General features: G+C 37.0%; 1 protein-coding gene across 4 annotated transcripts in view; it reads right to left on the reverse strand.

The window, feature by feature from the left end:
- SHC3 (SHC adaptor protein 3) overlaps positions 1-19957 on the reverse strand; it is a 64471-nt gene extending 44514 nt beyond the window's left edge. Inside the window, exons 1-4 of one of the 4 annotated variants that reach the window (XM_033008917.1) lie at positions 19810-19957; positions 18975-19116; positions 18613-18697; positions 17552-17716 (exon numbers count right to left, since the gene is read on the reverse strand). In XM_033008917.1, the coding sequence (XP_032864808.1) occupies positions 17552-17701 (150 nt within the window). In that variant the 5' untranslated portion in view covers positions 17702-17716; positions 18613-18697; positions 18975-19116; positions 19810-19957. Of the gene's footprint in view, positions 1-17551; positions 18384-18612; positions 18698-18974; positions 19170-19638 lie in introns of those variants that run through there. The other 3 variants (XM_033008916.1, XM_033008915.1, XM_033008914.1) reach the window with 3 other exon arrangements.
- Between the last annotated feature and the right edge of the window lie 2105 nt (positions 19958-22062).

Raw genomic sequence — 22062 nt, forward strand, 5'->3', positions numbered from 1 at the left:
CAGCTTTCATTAATTCATCAACCTGCTCATTTAGACCACTCAATACTAAAACACTCTTGGATTGCAGTTGTTCCTTCACTTGTCTATATTTGCCACAAGTCTTTTAAAGTGAAGTGATTGTACAAGTTTAAGAACCAGGTCCAACATTTTAGAAGCAAACTCTGGAAGGTAGTTTGACAAATACATGCAGGCGTGCAAATAAATACACAAACACATGTGCACACAAGTTACTGTCAAAATAAACACACAAATAATTAGACAAATACCCATAAACATACTTAGAAGGCGTGCATTTAGACTCCTTTAAGTCATACTACCTGATCTACAGTAACAAAAGTAGAGACAAAACCAGACTGAAGGAAGGTCAGATGGAAAAATTACCCTGTACTTGTTTTATGTATAGCACAGAGACAGCTGAACACAACATAGTAAGGTTTGCAGTATTCCTGACTGATCAAGGCAAAGATGGCAACTGATTTGCTGGGATAAAAGATGTGAACACTTAATCACCACGGCATGTTTTCAAGTAACGAAATTACTATAAAAACTGACATTCAAAAGGTCCAAAGGCCAACTACAGGGACATATAACTCACCTACTGCTATGCTTCAATTATTCCCCAAGACCAACATTGCTCTCTAAAAATATCCATTTGAAGTACATCCTGACAAGGATCCACAGAAAGGAGACATACAACCAAGATAGCAAGTAAATAAATTATTCATTTATTTCAACAAATAAATATCCTGATTAAAAAGAAATGCTATCTTTTGCTTTATGCATTCCATGAAACATTTAAAATATAGTTACAAAACAGTCTGCTTCTGAAAAAACTCCTCTTCACCCAGCACTTCATGTATATTCTAACCAATCAGCTACTGCTCACTGTGATATTTATGAGCTCCCACTGGCATCCTCCCTCTCATTGTTCAGGAAACAAATATATCAAAATGCAGCCCACCTTGAAGTAGGAAGATTTGGGACTACCAGTTCCAAGCTCTCTCAGATAACACTCTGCTTTGTGTCTACTTTCTGTTATTTGAATGAGTTTCCAGCTTGTGTACCTTCACTGAATGGTACTATGCCCCGAGGAAAAAGTCTTTCATATGAATGAATACCTTCCCATTCAGAGGTTTTAGATTCATAACTAGTACTTTGCATGCTAAACAGTGCCTTGCAGCAAGCTGATGTAAATCTAAAAGCAGCATGCCACTTACTCCTGGGACCAAACCTCTCTCACTGCATGAGGTTTCAACATCCTTACTAGACAAAATTTTTCCAGGTAAATGTAAGAGAAGGCCATATATATCCTGGGTTTCTGGTTTGTCCCGCAGCTGAGGCTTTCTTCCATGTTCCCTAAAGTACTTCTGTCTTCTCTATGACTCAGTCAGAAAATTCTTGTTTAACAACTAAAATTTTTACTGTACTCTGTGTAAGAAACGGTATTAAGTTCTCCCAACATTTGTCAGAAACAGACATTTCAACACATGAGCACGGAGTACATTCATGTGCTTGGAGTGAAGAGAAAAGGCAAATGAGAGTAGTCAACTGTCAGAGAAGCCTTTTGTTCCACGAACATGAACAACCTTGTTCAGTGTTTCCTAAGAAGCTCTTCAAAACACCAACTTACTGGAAGAAATATTCCATTATTTGACTCAAGTTAGTAGTAATAACAGAAACAAATATTTTTATAAAAACATAGCAAGATGTAGCCTCATACAGCATTGCAGTAGTCCAACCTAGGAGTGACAAATTCTTGAATGCTTGACTGGCACATGTGTATCTAATAGCAGATGTGTGTCTGACCTGAACATGGGTAGCATGAACATCTGTCTGCTCCTCACCTACTCTCAAACAAAATAAGGACTCCTAATCTCTGGCTCTGAACTATTGGAGTCAGATTATATCGCTTGTATTGCAATATGCATTTATTTATGCATCAAAATGACCATTCCTTCTAATTTCAGATATCATCATTAGCAGCCAAAGAGGTTTGTGAAATGAGCACCAAGAGTTCCTCAACATTCCACAATACTTACAACTTACTTTCAAGTTTGCCATCTACCCTAAATTATATTAAGATTCAAGCACAGGTATACCCTAACAAGCAGAGCATAATATAAAAATAGTAACATCCCAGGACTTGATTTCAGGGTAGGTTTGTCCACATCTAACTGTGGACCCAGTCAGGATTTTTAATATCCATATTGATGCAAGAAAAGAAGAAAAAAACACAAAAGCAACCCAAGCCATAGCCAGCGACTGCAGGACTGATAATTGCAAGTATCTTCCAAAAAGTTTTTCTCTTTAGAAAATCAGTAAGAAACAATAAACCTAAATCCTTTTGCTATCATATTAGACAAATTTCCCAGTTTAACTGAATTTACAATACTCGCTCTCTAAACCACTGAAGTGGAAAAAAAAAATTACAAGGGACTGTAATCAGAAGGTGTTCCCTTTAATAAAATAAACTAAGTAAAAGGAAAACAATAATAAGTGCCACAATATTTCCTATTTTTTTAAATTGTGCTCTAACTGAACATTTATTACCTTGAATACCTTACTAATTTAACTGAGACACGCACCACAAATTACTTAACTCAGCTAATCAGTAGGAAAAGATCACAAAAAGAGAAGACAGCTTATCACAACATACATTTGCTTCTTTACTTCATAAGCAGATTATAGTGTAGTTATATGTATTTGATTAAACTACATAGTATCCAGTAGCAGCACATTTATTAATTTTGTGAAGACAGTGGAATTTTAGAAGCATTATAAATTCATGGAAACTCTAAACTTTTCTGTTGAGAGAAAAAGTGAGAAAAATACATGGTTTTGAAATGCTTCAGGTATATCTGGCAATACAAAATCCTTCCCAACCCATAAAATAACATTCTGATTGGTGGTTGCCAGTCTGTTGGGTATTTTATAGTACCCATCTGCTAACAGAGGCAGTAAGAAGTCATTGACAAAAAACTGTCTGAAGAAATACAGTAATGTACATTCCTTGCTACTTCTTATGATAAACAGGGTGTAGAGTTATACACAGAATTTGAAATACATAATTATCCTTTCAGTTACCAGTAGCAAAATACCATACCCTATGGTGAAGCACTTCCACAGAAGGTTGTAAAGATACTGGCACATGGCAGAAGGACCTTTCCTTCCACATCTTCAGGAGGAAAGGTAACTGCTTGGCATGTTTGCAGACAAATCTTCCATCCTTACGCAGACTATACAAAGAGGACACAAAGCCTCCACACCAATAGTTTTGTACCCTTTGAATATGACTTATTGTGCACACCCCTGTACCAGGCAAGCTCGCTGAATTTTTGTGGGAGGCAGAGAAGCTCTGGAGGCATGGCTCTGCACCCAGGCAGTTGCAGGAATCCTCTTTTTAATATGAAACAGTCACTCCTCATCCTATTCACAGCAAATGGCCCAGACATAGAAAACTGACCTTCCTAAGTTTTTCTTCACCTATTAGCAAAGCAAAACTGACAGCAAAGAGGAAAGGAAAGAAGGAAAGTGTGCTAAATAACAGTGGGGATGCACTACATGTTATCCACAAACCCAGCAAGCTTCTTCAGGGGCTATCCTCTTAAGCACAGTTAGCTTTAAGTGCAATCATTTGATAAATAATGCTTAGTCTTTAACAACAGCTAATACTGACTGGTATTTACAGCACTCACTTAATGCTGTATAAAATTTTGTTTCCAATAGTAATGTTATAAAATATAATGTGCTTATACAGCAGCTTGAAGATACCATATATCATAAATCCTCTCACCAGTTACCAGAAAGACTTTCAAACCTTTTCAAAACAGGTAAATGGTTCATTTAGTCAGGCTAAATATAGAGGAAAGCATATGTTTTGAACTCATATTGAACAGAAAGATTGCTTTAGATGGAGGGGTACTCTGAAAACATCTCTACATAGCAAAGACTGAAGCTGTCGTGCATATTCCATCAGTACAGCAGACAAGGGGTAGGATAGGAGCAGTAATGAGGACTGAAGACTGTGGAAAGCACCTAAAGCTGAATTTACACTTGAAATCTTTTAAACGTAGATGTACTGCATTCATACTGAAAAAGAGTATATATAAAGGGACGTTATATATAAGATGCCAATTATTGACCTAAGGATGGGGCTCAAATACCCAACTGGAGCATAGATCTTGGTGGGAACTTGGTAGATCTTTCTGGACTGAACGGTCAGCTAGTCCAGTGGAACGCAGGAACTACTTCTGAAACCAAACTAGAAAGAAAGGTAGCAGTATAGGGAGGTACTTCACTGTATCACCAAAAAGTCAGCATTTTCGTAAGACTTAGACTCTAATGTGCAATACAATTTTTTTCTTTTTTTTTTTTAACCTTAACAGGTGCCCAGTGCTAAGAAGGGTGTTTGCTAAACCTCAGGCAAACCTTTTCCCAGTAGGTGAAGAACCACATCCCACCCAAACTCTGGCACCACAGAAGTCTGCAGGATGCACTTGCATTGCAGGTGTTGCTAGTAGCACAAAGCACTCATCAGTCAGAAGAGGCAGCCTTTGGCTAATACTGGCTGCCATCGACTGAGCAGGTAGCAGCACAGTGGGAAGAAGGTCTTGCATGCACACAACCATTCAGATTTATGTCCATGTACCTAGATATTTTAAGTACAAGGATGCAATGGAAGATTAGTTCTGTGACATTTCTAACATAGGGTGAGTTACAATATTAGAAAAAACTGTGGGCAGAAGCAAGACTGGGTATTCAGAGAGAAATAAATCTGTATGAGCAGTAGTCATAGATCTTTAAGTCATCTGCTAGAGATTTCAGTTTCTCTGGTAGTTTGGGATAAAAATATTTGCTTTTAAATGCTCTGCTTAGCTATCAAGTAACGCGATATCAAGATCTTACCTAACATGAGTGTTATTCTCCCAGCCTTGCTACAGTCTCCCGCCCTTCCCTTTCCTTGGGGCAAGACACATCTTCGGGATTCCTTGAAGACACAGATCTCCATGGGTACCTGATGGCTGTGTTCTACCAGCGTAAGCTGAGGGACTGGTTCTGTATGTCTGCCCCATGCTTCTCTCTCCAGTACCTGAACAGTGGCACAGCTGCTCAGGGGAGTAGCAGTCCTGCATGAAAGAAACACTCACAGCCTTGTTCTGAATGAGGAAAAGGCCCTATATTTAGACACTGTCAGAATCTAACACCAAAAATGTGTCATAAACATATGCCGCCTTTAAAAACAGAAAGGCACTCTTCTGTGCTTTCATACTTCTGCAGTTGGTAATTTTTATACCAGTAAGTAATCATGTATAGAGCTTTACGGTGAATCAATATTTCCCCCAAAGGGTTTTTTCTCATTAAAGAATGCATGTTCTAATCCAGACAGAATACTCTAAGTAAGGATTGATTGAATGGAAATGGAATGGAAAATCTGAAAATAAGTCTTCTTCGGGGTTCAACTACAAATAAGCCTTGACCCTTCAGCTGTAAATTTATCATCACAAAATGCTCCATGAGACAGGTAAACCAACAGAGTTTCTGAACTAGTACAAATGATGATGGATATGACTGTCAACTGCATTTCTCTTGGAAATAGGTGGTTCGCTTCTTCAGTAATGGGTGAAAGGGGAACACAGTTCTCCCAAGAATACCTCCAATTTTGGCTAACACCTAGCTTTTTCCTATTTCCTCTTGTGCAATAACTGGCTTCTGTAGTGTAAATATATTTTAAATGTCCCTATATACACAGACTTTAACAATTCTTAACTGGTGAATGTTAGCCTACTCCTTCAACAAACTGCCCTATCATATTTGAACACAAGGCTCAGATGTGCACAACTATAATAATAAAGGGATTTAGGAGGCAAAAACATATATTTTGTGCATGAGATCAGTACCTCCCAGAAATTACTTCTATGATTTATATACTTTGATGAGTTAATTAACATATTATTTTTATTATCATTCAAAGCTATTTTGGCAATTTATGATGTTTACAGTTCATTGCTTCTCTATTTTATTCTTTGAACTGAATGCTTTGATTTTCAGTAACAGGAATGCTGCTAAAACTACAGTATTAAACTACTTTGGTAAAAGAGGTAACCTCCATAAGCTCTTGATTTAATTATCATAGTAGAATTATAAAACATTTTCATAAGAGACTGCAAGGGAATAAGAATTTCTCTGTATATGTGTGTCTTGATATATTTTGATTCACTGCACCAAACAGAAACAGTGTTTGTTTAGCATCCAGAGTACAAAATAATAAAATGAAAGGTCACGTTTTAAAATTTTCACTGCATGACTGTGAGTCACTGCATATTTGCTAGACGTCTAGCTTTAATCATGTAAATCCTTTTACAGTGAATTTCCTGAGACTTTCATAAAGGCTTTCAGTCATAAGTAAAATGAGACTGACTTCCAGAGGGATTCTGGCATCAACTATAAAACATAGTGCCTAGCATTGACTAATTAATACTGAAAGGCTGTGAAACTTTTTCATCTAAATAAATTCATCCTAAGTCTCACCAACTGCCAGTAGAAAAAACATTTTCTAGACAAAAGAAGGCAACTATATTGTTCTATTTCACATGCCCTTCTTGCAATTGGTTACTTAAATGATAAAAAAAGTACCAATCCACCTTAAAAATATTTTTATTTATATAAATATTTTATTTATATTAAAGATATTTTATTTATATTAAAATATTTTTTATTTCCATATACCTACTTTTGTTTTCTATATATTATGTATATGCATTAATTTTTCAATACATACACAGACTCTGAAATCCTATATATTGACTTCAAGCATGCACAAATAAACAGTGCCACTGTTATTAAGAATGCTTATCAAGATTCCTTAAGTCTAAAAAAGTTATAATTTTTTATTATTTCTGAAATGCAGTATTTAAATATTTGTGACTATTTTAAAGTTTTGGCAGACAGCTGTAGATATCTATTAATAAACTCACAAATATTATATATAAAAAGATATCAAGATTTGACAACACTCTGAAAAAGCTGGAAAAAGATTATTCCTTTTCTCCCACAGAGATCAGAAACCTGTAAAGTCCTTCTTCAGTAGGCAGGGATTCTTATAAAAAAAAAAGACCGTGGAGAAAATACTAACATCTGTTGAATGCTTCCAAATCTGTTTGATGATGAGGCACAGAGAGAGCACAACATTTGCAAAAAAAACCGTATGTGCCACTGATACCAGGACACAAGGACAGAAGGCAGAACAATAATAAGCAATACTCTTCATGACTGTTAACACATCTCTGAAGCATGATGAAGATTTTATGTGACTAAACATTATCAGTTGCTGTGGAAAGAAAGTATCTAAAGCCAAGCTATGCAACAACATTCAATATTTTCACTGTATTTCAGAGTATAGTTTCCCTCTGTTGACAGAATTTATTTTCACCTGATTTTACTAGAATAAACTGAATTTTTTCTACTTTTTCTGTATCAGAGTTGCAGACAGGAGTAGCTGTAGAAATCTCCATACGAGATGAGAATATGGGGCATCTTACCAGTAAGAAAACGATTAAAAAGTCTATGCCATAAACTTCCATAAGAAAGGAAAAATCCATTTTATTTGGGATACATCTGCAATTCTCACTGGATATTAAGAGTGCTGTTATATTTGCCCCCTTTGAAAGCACCCTGGCAGCATCTCACAATCAAATCATACAGTAAGGATTGAGAACCCCTTAAAAAAAAAGGCAAGGGATTCAGCTAGGGGAAGAAGAATATATTTTATCTTATCTTGAAAAGCAATTTCTTAAGTCAACTCTGAGGTCTCATTTCTTGCTAGTAAGGGAAAAGATACCACTGGGAAGCAAATTTTGCTTCTGACAGTTTTCTAATCTCCATCTCAAAGGGGGCTGAAAACAACACATCTTCAAAGAAAATACCTTTTTCTTATTTCTCACTTGTATGTGGATGAAATAAGATCATCAACATCATGCTAAACAATATTCATGCAGGTTAGATGCTAAATGGACTGGGCTTTCTCAAGATTCCACAAAACTCCCGTATCGGTAATTCTGCATGAACAATATTCTTACGTTCTTATTTTACATATGTATGTTTTTGCATGCAAAAACTCAGAAATGCTAGAATCAGAAGTGCACACATTAGATAATGATTTAGTCTATTATTCTAAATATAAACACATTCTGCATTGTGTCTCAACATTTTGTATGTGCCACAAGTTTTCTTTAAAAAAGGCTACATTTGGAAAAAATTTTAGTTCCATACTTTTCAGGTTTAATTTAAAAAATATGTAATACCGGGTGAATGCAATTATTGCAGTGTGATATTAATCAGCGTGAACCTCTTAGAGCATGCACTGCAGTGTCACAGATGAACTGTTTCACTTTCACAGTTTAATTCAGTGAAAGCTTTCCAGACTGTTTTGCTTGATACCTTGAATATCCACTAAGATGTATTTCCCTTTAAAGCACTGCACAGATTAGTTCTAGCAGCTTATGCTCTGGATCAGAATTCCTTTAACACAAACATGCAAAAGCTTCTGCAGCCAAAACATTACACTTCAATAGCTGAAAATCATAATGAGACATTTGGAACCATAAGTATGGACACTGTAAATATATATAGTTATTAAAGAATTTATACTACCTCAGTCATTAAGTAGAACTGCTTCATGAGGAGTATTATTAAAGCATGGACACAGAAGATGGACGGTCTAACAGGTGCTTTTCCTCTATGCTGAATATAAACCTATGCTAAATATCTGAAATGCTATACGGCTATGCTTTTGAAATTGTGCATTTGGAAGTGTGATTTAGGAAGGACCTGTCACTGTTAAAACTGAAAATCCAAAACACGGAGGGAGAAAGAGGGAGTCCTTTTTCATAAAAATGCTACAGGTACTTCTGGTCTTCCATCACAAGAGTCCAGCAATTAAAACACATATTTTCCTGAATCTTTACCAATTTTTAAGTTCCTTATGCTTAAACTATAGTTACTTGTGTTCACAATAAGAGTGCCCAATGTGCAGAACAGAGTAATAAGGTGAGAGATGTCCCAGGCTGGATTTAAAACATGAAAAAAAATCTCTAAAATGTCTTCTTGCAGCATAAAGGCCACAAAGAATCCAAGCAGAGCAGCTCTGGAGGGCTGGGGGAACCATCAGGCCCTAATGTTCCCAACCAGCCTTGCTTGGGACCCCTCCCAACCATCCCTGCCCCAAATCCCCACAGTCAGTGTCAGTTCAGGATGGGCACCCACAGCTTCCAACTCAATGTGTTGCAAGAGAGGGTTCATACAATGTTTCTATTCACTTAGTTCTATCAGCTTATTTTATGAGTATAAAATTAACTTACAAAAGGTTCAAAATGACGGAAAGATACATCTTCAACAATTGCTATTTTAAGTTTTCTCTTCCAGAGTGGGGCTGCTTCATGTGCAGGCTATTTAGTCAATATAACAATTGCTGTAACAAATGAATGGATACAGAACAGTCTCAAATCCAGTGGTAAACTACACTACATAAATAATGGTGTTTTAAGTAGTCTCAGTGTTGATTCAACTTGAAAAATCTGCTGCACCTAACTCTACCGGCTGCACATCAATTCTACTTCTTCAGACATCTCTCACAAAACTTACTACTCTTTCTGCCTATCATTGAGCAATCTCAATTGCAATTCGTAACACCTATCTAAAAAATACATTCATAAATATTGCTTACTTCAAGCTCAAAACATACACCAGTCTAGGTCTCTAAGATGAACAAAACCTGTCTTGTATCTCACTGTATCCAGAATATTCTCCACAACTCTGAATCTGCGAAACATCCATACATCATATGAACTTAGAGCTTATAAACAATTTATTTTTTTTTTACAAAACATTTTTAGGTATGCATTTCATAGGGAATCTTCTGTTCTCCCTGTCTGCTCTGTCAGGCACTGGGTGCTGGGTGACTCTCTTCAACAATTATTACAAGTGCAATGCAGAAGACCATGATTCAAAGGTAGTGTCTGGTGACCTGGGCAAATCTGTCTTTCTGTCCCTCCAAAATTTCTACTCTTATTTCTGTCATAAATGTGATCAGTTTGCAAACTGAAAAGATATTTTCAGATTTGCCTATTCTGACTACCCATCATGGACCTTCTACAGCACCAGACCTTCACTCCAGCAACTTGGCAGAGCAGTTGGGTCTGGTGGAAGAGCACAGTACTTAGATGTGTAAGTCTCACCTTCACCAGTAATTTTCCTGGACATCCTCAAATGACTCTACATCTTTATCTCCTCTTCAGTAAAATCAAAGGACTGATACTTTGCGTTAAATAGTACTTCATAATAAAGCTTGTAAGCAAACATCACTTTGTAGAGCAAGAGGATCTATTAACAACGAGTGTTCCATAGGAACTAGGCTTTATTATTATTATTAATCCTACAGTACAGTGAGCTGCTGAAGTGCTGTAAAAGAAGCAGGTTCAATGCATCTGCCATTTCAGCTTGACTTCAGACCAGGCCCTTGTAAAGCTCAATAATTCTGAAGGTTTTTATCATGTCTGAGTGTTATTAACAGTCATCTAGGAACAGGACCATACTGGGGACTGTCACTGTCTTCATAGTCTCTGTCTCTGACCCGAGAAAAGGTTTTGGGAAGATTCAAAGCACTTGGCTGATATGTTTTTTAACAGTTTATTTTGGTGTTTGCAGTGCAGCTTCACACTTAATCATTTTCTTTCAGAAAGAGATTCTGCACAGTTTATCTGCCTGGCCTTTCCTCTTCATTCCTGCTTAGACTTTAGAAAAAAGTAAGTAAAAATGAATGACATGCTAGTATCTGCACTCAACAGGTGGTGACAAAACATGGCCCCTATATTTGGTATCAAAGGCAGTGTTTCTGAAACATTCTGATTTCTCAAGAAGTTGAGGGTACTTTTAAAATATCCTGTGGTTAATTAAAGCAGTTTGTCTATAAGAAAAGAGACAGCTCTGTTTCTGATAATTACTTCATCAGAGGCATGCAGTGTCAAATGTCAGTCAAGATGCTGGTGTCCCACGAGACATGCACTCCCTTGTATAATTCCTATGCTAGTAAGAGCCAAAAATGGGAATAAAAGCATATTAGTACAACAACATATCCAGAAGGATGGAAATGGTGCTAAGCAAGACAATGTCTTAAGATAAAAGATCTCTCCTTCCATCTTGTCCTTATTGTTTAAGGCATTTGGTCTACTTATGTCTGTAATTTCAGGATTTGTTCTGATATAACAAAAAAAGACAAAAATCCTCTATCAGCAATTATGTGATGGTGCTGAGGAAAAAAGACCTAGACAGATTTTTGTGTTTACCTCACATTATTTTCTTTGCATCGCCCTATACCCTGTTTATTTTTACCTTTTATCCTTTTGTTTGCCATTCCTATCTCATTTCAATTTGGGTTTTGTTTTTTGGTTTTTTGTTTTTTTTTTTTTTACTTTTTAACCACAACTTCAATTGTCTGAGTCAACCTTTTAAGACTGAAATTTTTCCTGGCCCTATGACAGCTCATGTGAAAAATCTAGGGAAATATCTATCACATAAACAAATATTCTAGATTACCCTTATTGAACTGCACCCAGTCCCTCTCTGAAAACAAGTGATGACCCAAAATGTGGTTGCACCAAGTCCCACAGTTATTTCCATCACAACTCAAACAGATGGGCTCTGTCTCAGACCTTCTTGGAGGAGCCAAACGTAAAGCTGTATCACATTTTATCATAAATGTATAGAATCAAATGAAATATGAATATTGCATGACTATGTAGAACTTCAGAGAAGCAACATTGAACCCCTCTTCCTCTATTACTATGGAATTTGTGTCATTGCTTAGGGGAGTAAATCACCCCGAGTGTCAGTAGCCGGGAAGGCTGGTTGTCTCTGGCACTATCCCAGGGCAGATGTGCACTTTTTCCCATTGCAAAACCCAAGAAAATTTAATATTGATACTTTGTGCATTCCCTTTAACTTTCTACTATAAAATGAAGTCAAGCTGCAGCACAAGTATAGCTAGTGTGTTCGTGGAGACAAGGTTCCTCAGTAAGGAGTGCCTTGTCTCCAGCAGCAAAGAAAAGCATGGGTTCTCCCTAAAGATCTCAGTTCATCTATGCGGGGTTTTTTGTATTTGTAGCGGCAGATATTTACATTGGGCACATGGTATTCTTCCTGTAACTGTCGTTTGAAGACTAGTAAAGAAACCAACAATTAGATTTCCAAGGAGAAACAGGGAAGGAGTTCTGGCTGAGTGAAGTTTTACCTCCTAAACCGACCAGCTAAATTCATCTGCGGATTTTAAAACTGTAAATAACTAGCAGGATTGTACAACTTTCACTTTAAAGAAATACAGTTCTGACTTTAACTATTCAAATCAATGTTAACAGTGCCCAAACCATATCACTCAGAAAATAGCCCTAAGTGTGGAAATTATTCCAAAGCTTCCAAGGCATTTTGTAACCACTCCAGATGTACTGCAAAACAATCATGTTGAGAGTTGAATCCTTCAACACTGCAATCATTGCGTGCTTTGTTTTCTATGAAAGGTGTGCAGATGTACAGTAATAGTACCTGAGTCACATAATTAGAATAATATTATAATTAAAGACTCTACTGTATGATTTCTGCTTATAGGATCTGATTTAATTTCTCTGAGAAATGATCTTTTCATACGAGTGGGCTGTACAACAGACCCACAGTGTTTCAGATCCATGGAGCTCAAAAAATAGGTTTTTGACAAAGCAACAGACATCAATATGATTCTTTCATAGCCCAAATAACAGTGAAAGAAAATGTGAAGTATACTCACTGATTGCAAAGGAATATGGCATACTAGGAGGGATTCATTGCTAAAACCAGTGCTGTCTTTGTCACTTGACTTCTCTCTCCTCTAGCCTGCATGCATACAACTTAAAAATCCACAGTGAAAAGCCAGTTTCATAAATCTCTGAGCTCTGTCTAATACTGTTTCAGTACCTGGGTTGAGGATAGCAGACGCTAAAATAAAGGATCAGTATTAGGTTCTATTATCACCATACAGCTGAAACACACAGCCTACTTCTTAAACGTGTAAACCTGATTACAAACAGGGTGCTTGGGGACCGTGTTTCTTATGATTAGAATCACATGCACAAAATCCCACTGAGTATGTTTTTAGTCAGGCCATGTCAAACTATCAGTGATTAACCATTAATGCTACTGCAACACTGAAAGAAGCAGAATTTAAATCTGATTAGAAAAACCCAACCAACCAAACAAAAAGACCTTGCACAAATTTTTCTATAATGAAGATAAATTTAACGTCAACCAAAAAGAGAAACTAAAAAGTCTTGCTCTAATGTTAATTTAAAAAAAAAAAAAAAAAAAAAGTAAATTTGACTTTATGTCTATTTAAAGGACTAAGAAGGAAGCAAGACACCCTCTTTTTTTTTTTTTTTTTTTTTTTTTTCTTACAGGCTATGCTGGATACCCTTCAAACAGGTGAGCAAAGAGTACCACCACAGAGGCACAAAGCATTAGTATCTCACTCCTACTTTAAACCAGCAGCAAATCAATTCTGGTTAAAGCAGAAATAAAAAAAGGAAGCATTGACCCAAGGAGCCCTGAAGTCTTCTAGGGTAAGGCCACAAATGTTGAAGTTTTTACCATGTTATTTCCATTTACGGCTGTGCTTTGCAGTCTGGGTTAGCCACTAAAGAGAAAAGTAATTTTGTAAATTCTGTGTCTACTTGCAGAGATCTGCTAAAATCACAGCTGCCCTGCATATACAGTGAAGGGAATACTATTGTACAGAATAAAAGGATGCAATAAGAGCATGCAACACAGCAATTCAGTTCATCCTTAAGCATTTACTTAACTTTCAGCATATAGAAGTAGCCTCAATTACTTCAATGACAATGATCCCATAAACAGTATCATGCAGAAGTGTTTGCAGAACCGAAGCATTTACTTGGTGATGTGTTTGAACAGCCTAACAAAAGATGTCTGTTTTCCTCACCAGATGTAAATCACTGTTATCCCCTCCCAAGACATGCAAGTGTCAAAATAGATATAAGTGTCAATAAATAAATACTTTTATTTAGGATTATCCTCTTTAGATATTTTGCTGTAATATTAATAATTTAATGCTTTTCACTGAAACATTATTTGCCTGGCTTACAATGCTTATTTAAGATTAATTTATTTTTCCTTCTTGACTCTCAGATACTATCTTTATATCTGTTTTTTAATACTAGATTTACCCAGGTCTCTTCTACACCACTGTCATGGTTTTACAGCTCATTTGCTCTTTTGGATATAATGTATATAGGGATATAAAATTATGCTATAGTATTTTCAGTTTATTTGGTTTAGAGAAACAGCAGTCTAAGCTCATCAACACTTGTTATGAAACCCAACCACGAGTTACCTAAATACATTTACCTCTTGACTGTTGATTGTGCTCTTAATTAAATGTAACAAAACACAAAACATCTATGTCATTACCCAATTAAACTCATCAGTAGACATTTATCATTGGAAACAAACAGATTTCATTGAAACATTTAATTACTTTTACATTACATAGTTTTACACTTTTTTATTATAGGTACTTCTTTTTCTGACAACATGAACATTTATAACCACTACCTATAGTAATCAGTCCCTCCATGGGGAAAACACTGAGCTCTTCAATGACTTCCATCACAGCAAACTATTTCATTTTTTTCATTAATCCGTAATTTGTTAAACTGTTCAGTGGTAGTTTTAAGTAAAATATCAGTATGTCACCACTTTATGTCCCCTAATACGGCTACGGTCATTGCCTAATCTGTTACAAAAATATTCTTCCTATTTTTGTGGAAATTTTCCCATTCAATTAATACATAAAAATGCAATGTGAAGTCCACAGGGAGGAAAAAAATAATACAGAAAGTGCCAGTACTTTTATAGCTGAAAATAATACTACCACAGCAGACCATGAAGATCATAACACAGTTCCTGTTTACCATAATCCTACACCCATTATTAAGCATTAGAGTTACACTGCCCATTTAAAAAATGGGTAATGTGAAAATGTGGGGACAGCAGTGAAGTTACAGATTTGTCATCCATTTCACATAGGAACTTTGTGTCTCTTACTTCAGAAGGTTGCAGTGTTAGTTATCAAACTACCCTGTAGTTACAATTTACCCCGTCTCATAGATAATTTTCATGTTTTGAATGTGGGTTAATGAGAAAATAGTAACCCAGTGCACATTTGCACACAAAAAGATAAAAGCCTTTCTGGTTAATAACAAATCTAATTTTTGTCTCATTTAACTAATGGCATATGGAACTTTCTGCAAGGCATATGGTATTAATTAAACATGGTATGAGTCCCCCAGATAGTCAATATAGCCATGAGGTATCCAAGGGATGTTCCCCTTCAGTGTACATTATCTATGTATTGATTTGATGGTCTGAATGCATAAAAGCCGGGGGAACTAACAATGTTTAATGATGTGGGAACTGCACTTCTATTCTTATCTATATGAATGCTGCAGTTGCTGAGGAAAATCCTGAGATACTTAATGAACAGGCAAATTATGAACTAACCAGAAGCAGTTTATTTTCATTCATTCATTAACCACTGATTTTTATATTTATTTTTAACTTTTGTTTCCATATTTTAGAGCTATATTCTGTGATCCTATATGCCAGAGAACATGAAGTTAAAGATATCACCCTGTTTTTAATAGAAACAATAATCTAGATTCCATACATTTTAATGACTTTTAACAAACACCTATAATGTAAGTTGTATGGTGCTAATGATTTATTTTGAAAAAACTAATATACATAATGTGTATAAATACACTTTCATGTATTTGACACCAGCTGCATTAATTAAAATATTTGTTCTATCCCTGTTAGATATGGGTTAATTATTAACCTTAAATGTAAATCCACTGGTACATAATTTTCTCCTTTCAATTCAAAGATAGTAGCTTCCTCTAGCATACAGAAGGTCAATCACTGCAAAACTTAAGAAAATGAATACTGTGTTTGTTCTGCTTCATAATGATAACTTAATGTAAAACAACAGCAGCAGTGAATTCTCACAGTCATTATCTGCTTACTTACATTCCTAAGCAAAATAAAAAATAAAATAGTTGAGTTCCCTAAGCTAATGAGAAAATGGTAAATGACCTGCCATTAACCAGAATACTTCCATGCAAAAGTGCGACAGTGTCTCAACACCACTATATCTAGCATCAGGGGGTTATTTTTATCAAGACACCTCTTGAACAGTAACAGAGCATCAGTTTGCGTTCTGAAAGGCAGCACTCTTCTGTAGATCCAGTAAATTTCAGAGTAGTAAAAAAGACAGTACAGTTTCAATAGTGTTCTGAATTGTCCAAGTTACTGAACCTACCATCACTTGCAAAATCTACCAGCCCCAGTAACAGAAAGAAATGAAAACTGCTTTCTAGTGCTCCAACTGTTAAATATGCACTCTGCTTTTGATGATGAGACTTGAGAAAAAACGGTGAGAGTTAAGCAATAAGGCTGTCACTGAGTTTTAAAGCATCCTAATATAAAGTCACACTGTGACTTTTAAACCCAAAATAAAATGAGATTAAAAATAGACCTGTAATCTTATTAACAGTCTGATACAAAACAGTTTAACACTTAAGATAAAAAAGCCACTTGGCAAATAAAACTTGGTGACTGAAGAATGAATTCTGGACAACAATGTTATTTTTACACTTCTGCACACTGTGCTGGAAGGTGTAATCAGAATCTTACCTGACTACAAAAACATTGCACATACCATTCTTTCAAAGGCTCCACTTTAACATGTCATTTCAAAATATTTTCAAAGCATATGGAAGTATTACCCTGTAAACTTATGATTCTCTGCTCTTGACATGCTGTATTAATGAACTGAAAAGAGCAATAACATTTAAGGTGGCTGAATTCTCATTATGTAAAACAAGCTGCATTTTCCTGCTCTACCCACAACAGTATTTCTATTTGTGGAACGTGGTAAGAATTGCGCTCTGTGCCTTACTGCTCTAAGATTTCAAACATAATTTCACTTTAAAAACACACAGGTCCTTAGAGGTATTTTCAAACTGAAATATCATGCAAGATTAACAGTTCTTCACACAAGGAGTCTTTCTTTCCTCCTGTATATTGCACCAGACATATTGAAAGCCTATGTATCCAAGATATATACAGTATGCTAGAGAACACTGAAAACCTAAATTCAGCAGAAGGAAAAAATGCCCAAAGCATAAAGTAAGAAAATCAGCTTTTAGCTCAGGAACAGTATTTTTACACAGCTGTAGAACATTATCTGACAAAGAACCTATTTGCAGGTTTGCTCCAATTTAACAAATTAACACAGCTTCCCAACCCTGCCTTCCTGCATTTACATACCATGCATTATGCACAAAAAAAGGAGTATACAAATAGAGATCCTTTCAGCCTGTCTAGCCTGTCATCAAAACCAGCAGAGAATTTTTCATTGATGAAAAGAGAGAATGGAAGAAATCAGACCAACCTTCACAATGTACGTCACACCAGGTCCCAGGATCTTCTCACTCGAGTGCAGCCATCCTCGAGAGGGTTTATTGACAAAGCTGCTACTTCGATTCCAGTCTTCACCTCCCGGGTGCATTTCCTCTGACCGTGTTTTTTTCCCCATGCTCATCTTGCTCACGTCCTGCTGAGAACACGAAGTGGCAGAGACAAGGTTACGTGTGTTGTCTGAAGCCCCTGCTGCTGAGCTAGAAGCACTCGAGCTTCCCTGCAACTTGGAGACAGCAAGCTCCTTTACTGCAGAGGAGAGGTTTTTGATACCCAAAAGGCTGCCTGTGTTAGAGAGTTTCAAGTGGGACACTTTATGGATAAGGGTACACAGGGTGGTGGGTCCATCTTCCTGGTCCTTGCGGAGAACCCCTGGCGAGACCAGGTACGAAGGTGCTGTTGAAGTCGTAGCAACTGCTGAGACCTTGCTGTTCATGGACAAATTGTGAATAAGATCATCAACTGATGTCACTGAATCATTCCTGAAGCGGTTATACTTGGTACGTTGAAGCATGCCCTTCTATCTGGTTTCCTGCATATGTTCTGGCAAATCTGATGCCAACGCAGGAGGTGCCTGTGCTAACATAGCAGGCGATTCATAACAACACGGATGGATAACAAGATTTTGGGGTAAAAAAGAAAATAGTACAAGGAAGAACAAAAAAATCTGTATTTTTAAGAAATTTCTTATGGTTCCCCGTTAAGGTTGGGTGAAGTAACAGTTTTCTGTGACAGAGATCCCAGTCCTGCTTAGAGCTGCCAACTCGCTCACAGCAAAAGCATGACTCACACAAATGAGAAGGACCCTTTTCAACAAAAGGCTCAGTGAACACTGCAAATCACTTCCTGTAGCAAAAAAAAAAAAAAAAAAAAAAAAAAAAGAAAAAAAGAAAAAAAAAAACATCCACCCACTTACAGCACACTAGCACCAATCAATTCTCAAATTTCCTTTTCCTATCTTCTCAAACAGATATTTCCTTCCAACCTTTAATTCCTCCCCCCCCCACCCACCCTTTTGGTACCAAAGGCAATTACCTCTAAAACTGAATTAACAGCCTTTATGAAACACCACACTTTATTCTTCTGTTTAAATGTTCTTCCACCTCACATATTTGTGAATCTATAAAGAAGTCACAATTAGATAGCAAATATCTGGATGATATTTACAGATATATGCCCCCTCCTCCCCAGCAAGATACAGACACCTTAAAGGTTTTTAGAACAGATGACAGGACTAAAGAATATACACATTTTCTTCCACAAAAGCAGTCTAACAGACTTTACAAGTGTCTTTGTGTTAATGCTGTCTCTCATGGAAACTGTTACATCTGATTTTTGATAAATCCTCCCCTGTCACACAACAACCTTCTATTTTAACGCAGGAATTACATTAGTACCTATGTGTGAAGAAAAGTATTTTTCTGATGTCCAACACCAGGCTTAACAGATGTTTTTTTCTTTCACCACTGATACTCACTCCGAAGAGAAACATGAAGAGGATCTTCAATTCACTGGAATGTTTGGTTTAATTCTGAAAAACTGAAAAAGACTAAAAGAATATTCAAAAGTCCAGGTAGCAGCAAACTGATATCCTGCAGTGAAAAATAAAAAAAAATGCAGCAGATCTTATTAAGCATAAATTCCAGCCACAGACACCTGTTCTGAGAAGTAGCAAAACATGCAGAAAACTAGTATTTCATTTCTCTTACATTTTTTTTTTTTTTCAAAAATACAAAGCATGGTCATCATTGTGATACACAATGCCCATCACAAGCCATATGGCTCTTTTCTATAAATTGATCTTCTTTGTAAAACGTCTTTTGGATGTAGGACAATATGCTGCATTATAAACAAATTCAGACCAGAGAAGTTGCATAGTGCAAAGATATTTTTTTAAACAAATTACTAACTGCAGCACAATTTAAAGGGAAAACCCTACGGAATCCCTTCCCTCTCCCATGACTAAAGGCTGCAGTATACAAGTACAAATACGGTGAAACGACCAGCTCAAATACAGGCATTTAATTAGCATATTCATGACACATTAAATTAAGTCAGCACCTCTTATCCCAGCAGTGATGAGTAATGGCAATGTCCTAGTCAGTGTAAAAGCAGGTGTCTAGTGATCTGCAGAATAGCCTTTCATCACCACACTGCGAACCTGCTACAGCATCCACACAGCATTCATTCCTCTCTTCATCCTCCTAGTATAGCATCAGCAAATATACACACCATAGCCTATTTTTACATGTCTCTACTGCCCAGAAAACCCAACTGCTCCCAAATGGCTCTCTTCATTAGAAGCGGCTAGCGAAACTGCAAAACGTGAATGAGATTCTGTGCGTGTGAATGAAAGGGCTGGCTAGCATCCCCACATTTCTGTGAATGAAGCGAGGCCTCGCAGCCTCTGCCAGGCAATCCCTTGGGTGCTCACCAGCCCAGCCAATACCAGCCGGCTCTGATGACTCATTCAGCAAAGCCTTGCTAAATAGTGGAAGATCCCATTTCAAGCGCAGGCGGCACCTTTTTTGCAGCAACACCAGAAAATTAAGCCGGTGTCTGAGCAGACGAGGGTGGGTCGCAAATCCCCTGTGGGAGAGAGGGTGCTGCCGCAGAAATGAATGGGGTGTCCACAGGGGTGGCGGGTGAGGAAAATCGGGGAGTCAGATCTGGGTTTCTCCCCGACGTGTTCATTCCACCGGTTCATTTACATCCAGGATGGGAACATGAATGTGCACATTTTGTTTGATGTTCGATTGCTCTCTATGTGCACCGGCAGATTCACAGATTTTACAGGTTTGCCTTCCGAAATCCCTGATTAAAAAACAAAAACAAAAACAAAAACCCCCAAACCCCAAACAAACAAACAAACAAAAAAAAAACAAGACAAAACCAACCTGCTTGAAAAAAACATGCATATACTTATTTAGCCTATTAGCAGAGTAGATATTTAAAAACAGTATGAACATCAGTGAAATGAAAGAGAGGCAGAGGGAAAGCTAGAGGGATAAAAGCTTCCCAGAGCACCAGAAGGACTAATTTCTAACACTGCTTCACTGGACAGAGAAACGCTATTAAGACATCTGATGGATGTTGAGCTCTCCTGGAAATCTGACATTAGATGTTGCAGAGGAGGAGTAGCCACTGGATCACCCCGTGCTTGAAATCTCGTGCTCATTTCAGCATCTGATTGGGAACTGGTCTCCTTTACAAACCTGGCCGTAAATTAGAAGAACTGAACATTTTAAAACCTTGCCATTTATAGTTCTTGGGACTAGAAAAGGTAGATAATTTTGCCCTAGAGTCAGAAGGTTCAAATCTAACTCCAGGAAATAATTAATGAAATTAGGAGACCTTGTAATAGGCATAAACTGCAATTAAAATTAGGATCTAGTTAATTCTAGCTATTGCCAGAGAATTATAATGTCTTTGGCATTTCTAACAACACGCCTGTAGCTTGCACACTGATAATACCATGCTAGCCTTAAACAAGCTTGTTACTACTATTATCATAGCACTACTGACAGCAAGACATTCAAACCACCATTTCTCGCTAATCTCTCTATCTGCACGTATGCTAGGTCAGCTAGTAAAGTGGATCCGAGTTGAAAATGAGCCTTTTATTTCCTTATTGCAGGTATATGAGCCAGACACTGCCACCATGAGTAACAAATGGCTGTGGAACAATGAATTCATTGTTGACTCAGTAATAAAATGGCAGGTGGAAATTCAATGTTGATAAATGCAAAATAATACATAATCCTAGCAATACATACACAGTGAGGGGGTGTACACTACCTCTGATGAAGTACATAATTTCTTATGAACTACTGGTAAGTTTGGCATCTCTAACCATCTTTGGATTTTTTTCTCCATTGTTTTTTCAGTTCTGTTTTCTCATCAATCCTCCTCTCACCCTGACGCAGTCTGTGTCTCATGTGACTGTTCCTCCTTTTCTCCCTCCAAGTGGCTCTCAGGGGCTCATTCTCAGCTGCTACCTTTTCTCCTTCTGTATCTTAACTACCTCTGCAGATCGTTTTTCAGAAGCAAGTAAGATTTATTAACAGCAAAGGGTAGGGAAAAAAAAGATGCCGGGGGGCAAGAGTATAGGGCAGAAAGGGGAGAAACTACATTTTGGTTTCCATTGTCAGGATGAGCTTTAAAAGCATTTAAATTGATGAAGATGCAGAGGTAGAAGACATTGTCAATACACAAGCTAAACCAGGTAAGATGGTGTGATGACTGTAAAGAGGAAATGCAGGCAGTACAACTGCTACATTCCATGACCTGTAGTATGAAACTGTCCTGAATGCAAAAAAGGTGTCTTTAGGCAACCCATATTTGGAGGAATATTAACCATGTAATCAGAATCAGCAAAAATACCTAGTTCCAGTAACACAGTGTGCTTAAATAGGTACTCTATACAAACAAGTGCTAACATTCTGCTGAAAGACTACTTGCATTTCTACAGCTTCTGCCTAGTGG

Source organism: Tyto alba, unplaced genomic scaffold, assembly GCF_018691265.1.
Source record: "Tyto alba isolate M040663 unplaced genomic scaffold, T.alba_DEE_v4.0 Super-Scaffold_13, whole genome shotgun sequence".
NCBI classification, from domain to species: domain Eukaryota; kingdom Metazoa; phylum Chordata; class Aves; order Strigiformes; family Tytonidae; genus Tyto; species Tyto alba.